Source organism: Photinus pyralis, unplaced genomic scaffold, assembly GCF_008802855.1.
Source record: "Photinus pyralis isolate 1611_PpyrPB1 unplaced genomic scaffold, Ppyr1.3 Ppyr1.4_LG2, whole genome shotgun sequence".
NCBI classification, from domain to species: domain Eukaryota; kingdom Metazoa; phylum Arthropoda; class Insecta; order Coleoptera; family Lampyridae; genus Photinus; species Photinus pyralis.
In genome coordinates this window covers 2155508-2158049 of record NW_022170403.1, presented here as the reverse complement: position 1 = coordinate 2158049, position 2542 = coordinate 2155508, and the positions used below count along the sequence as shown (strand labels likewise).

General features: G+C 40.3%; 1 protein-coding gene across 1 annotated transcript; it reads right to left on the bottom strand.

Annotated features, from left to right (window-relative positions):
* Window positions 1-1202: 1202 nt before the first annotated feature.
* On the bottom strand, window positions 1203-2249 carry LOC116163063 (facilitated trehalose transporter Tret1-like). Its single transcript, XM_031476903.1, has one exon. The coding sequence runs from the start codon at window positions 2247-2249 to the stop codon at window positions 1203-1205; it is 1047 nt and encodes a 348-aa protein (XP_031332763.1).
* Window positions 2250-2542: the final 293 nt, after the last annotated feature.

Here is a 2542-nt window from a genome sequence, read left to right as displayed (position 1 = left end):
TTCTATTTCGGTGCTTTAATTTAATTAAAAAAATCATTATCAGAAACTATAGGGAACATTAGAACTAACATGTTTTATGTTGGGAACACTTTTTATGCCGTTAAGTTTTAGGTTGGCAGCGTAGTAAGACCAGAGACATGGAGAGGGGAGATAACGCATGAAACTGCGCGAAGTTACAAAACAAGGGGGCTGCCATTTTGACACCCATTGATGAAACTGCGCGAAGTTACAAAACAAGGGGGCTGCCATTTTGACACCCATTGAAGCGCGAAATTTGAACAGGACTATAAAGGTTTACTGACGCAACCCAGAGACATCTAACACAATCTTCATACACTACACTCTATTCGGCAGCAGCTCCGTAGGAAGAAAATAATATCTCAATCCAAATGAACAAAAGAAAATGCCAGTGACGTTGACGTTACAAAATAAACACTTAAACCTCGAAAAAAGCTCTCCTAAACACGAACACACGCTAAAATAACACCACTATAAACACAACATGACACAACGGGTGTAAAAATGGCAGCGCCCATGAGGTCGCACCCTTTCTTGGATGCGCACTCGTCGATCAGCGATCTCCTCTCTCCATGTCTCTGGGAAGTACCCAACGAACTACCTACTTGTACTAACTAGTAACTGCCAACTTAAAAGATGAGTTACCAAAAAAAACGACTATAATCACTGTCTTTGTACAACTGTTTTCGGCCGAAAACAGTTGTACAAAATCATCATTGTGACACCGAAATAGAAAAAATTAATTATCTTTGCTAAATTAAGGTTGAGGTAGTAGAAAAAATCATATGTATAACTCTGGAGGAAAGTACATATCCCTCCCTTGTCTGATTACTGCCCTCCGCTTCGCGTCGGGCATGAAACTTCACACGCGGGAGGGCATCTTTAACTTCCCTCCCTTGTTATACAAATAGCTATTAACACTAGTGTTAAAAATATTTTTAACATCTTATCTTGTAAACGTCATCTTTTAACTCTCTTGACAGCCATTAAAAACGTCACTTTTATTGACAGTTATACAAAAATATATTTGATTGACTTTTACAAAATTTTAATACTGTCCATTATTTTTTTTTTAACTAAGCCACCCACATTTTTAACTGTATTTCTAAACAGTCTTTCTGGCAGATGGTAAGTTGCACTTCCTAACAACACCAGAGACAATAGTAGTAAAATGACCAAAAAGCTCACGGATTTTGTGAACTTCCTTCACCTGTCGTTGGTGATTGATTTAGTTCGATTTGAATCTCTTCCAATGTCTTGTTTTTAGTTTCGGGCAGGTACTTCACAATTATCACTAATCCGATTGCGACACATACGGCAAAACTCCAAAATGGAACAAACAGGCCGTAGTTATCTTTAGTGAATTGTAAGTATTTCGTGGAAATCGCCCCTAAACTGTACAAAAGTACGTTGGAGACGGTCGAGGCGTACGCCTTTAAGGTAGTGGGAAACAGTTCGGTTGGTATAAAGTTAGGCATAGTTTGTAAGCCTAAACAAAAGGTGAAAGTGTATATAAACAATATAATCGTTGAAAGCACCGAAATCCTGGAAGTATCCACGTTGACAACGTCTCGGATGAAAAAGAACAATCCTCCAGCAAACAACGCTGCAGCTGATCCAATTGAAGACGATATGAGTAGAGGTCTCCTCCCAAGTTTGTCCACAAGTGCAGCACTTAGTACGGAAAATGTAAGTTGTATGGTGTGAAATATGACCGCCGACAAAAGAGGCGAAATTGCTTCACCTCCCTCTTTGAAAATAGTTTGAGCGTAGATGCTAAAGGCGGTGATACCACTCATTTGTTGAGCGAACAGTAAACCAAAAGTCGCCAGTAATTGTTTTCTGTTGTCCTTTTTAAAAAGGCAAATGAATTGCGTTTGACTTAAATTTTCTTTCTCGATCGCTGTTCTGATCACTGTCAAGCTGTGGTCCGCATCTTCGGAACCCTTGAACGAAATAAAACTTTGCTTTGCTTCCTCGTATTTACTTTTCATCAGTAGGTAATTTGGCGATTCGGGCATCCAAACGAAGGTGAGGAAATTGATTACGGGTATTACCAGTAGAATCAAAGATGAAGTTTTGATAGTCAAGTAAGATCCAACCAGATTGATTACCATCACACCAAGGAAGAGCGTGACGGAAACACTGGAGCATAACATTCCTCGTATTTCCTTGTCGGAAATTTCACTGAAGTAAATTAGAATAGAAGCTAAAGCTAACCCTTCACTCATTCCTGCTATTAAACGTCCAATTAGTAGCATAGATAGTGTCGTTGCGAAGGCGACTGTTATCCGTGATATACAGAATGGCACACTTGACCATAGCACAATTGACTTTCTTCCGATTCGACCCCCTACAACGCCCAGCAAGACGCTGCCGCACAGTCCGCCTAAGGGATAAATGGTCCCCACCCAAGATGACTCATCTACGGTCATTGGAATTGGAGAATCCTCACTTAGAAGCACCGGGATATAGGGCGATGGCCAGCCCAAGTTCAATCCGCAAGAGAACACCTGCAATAAAC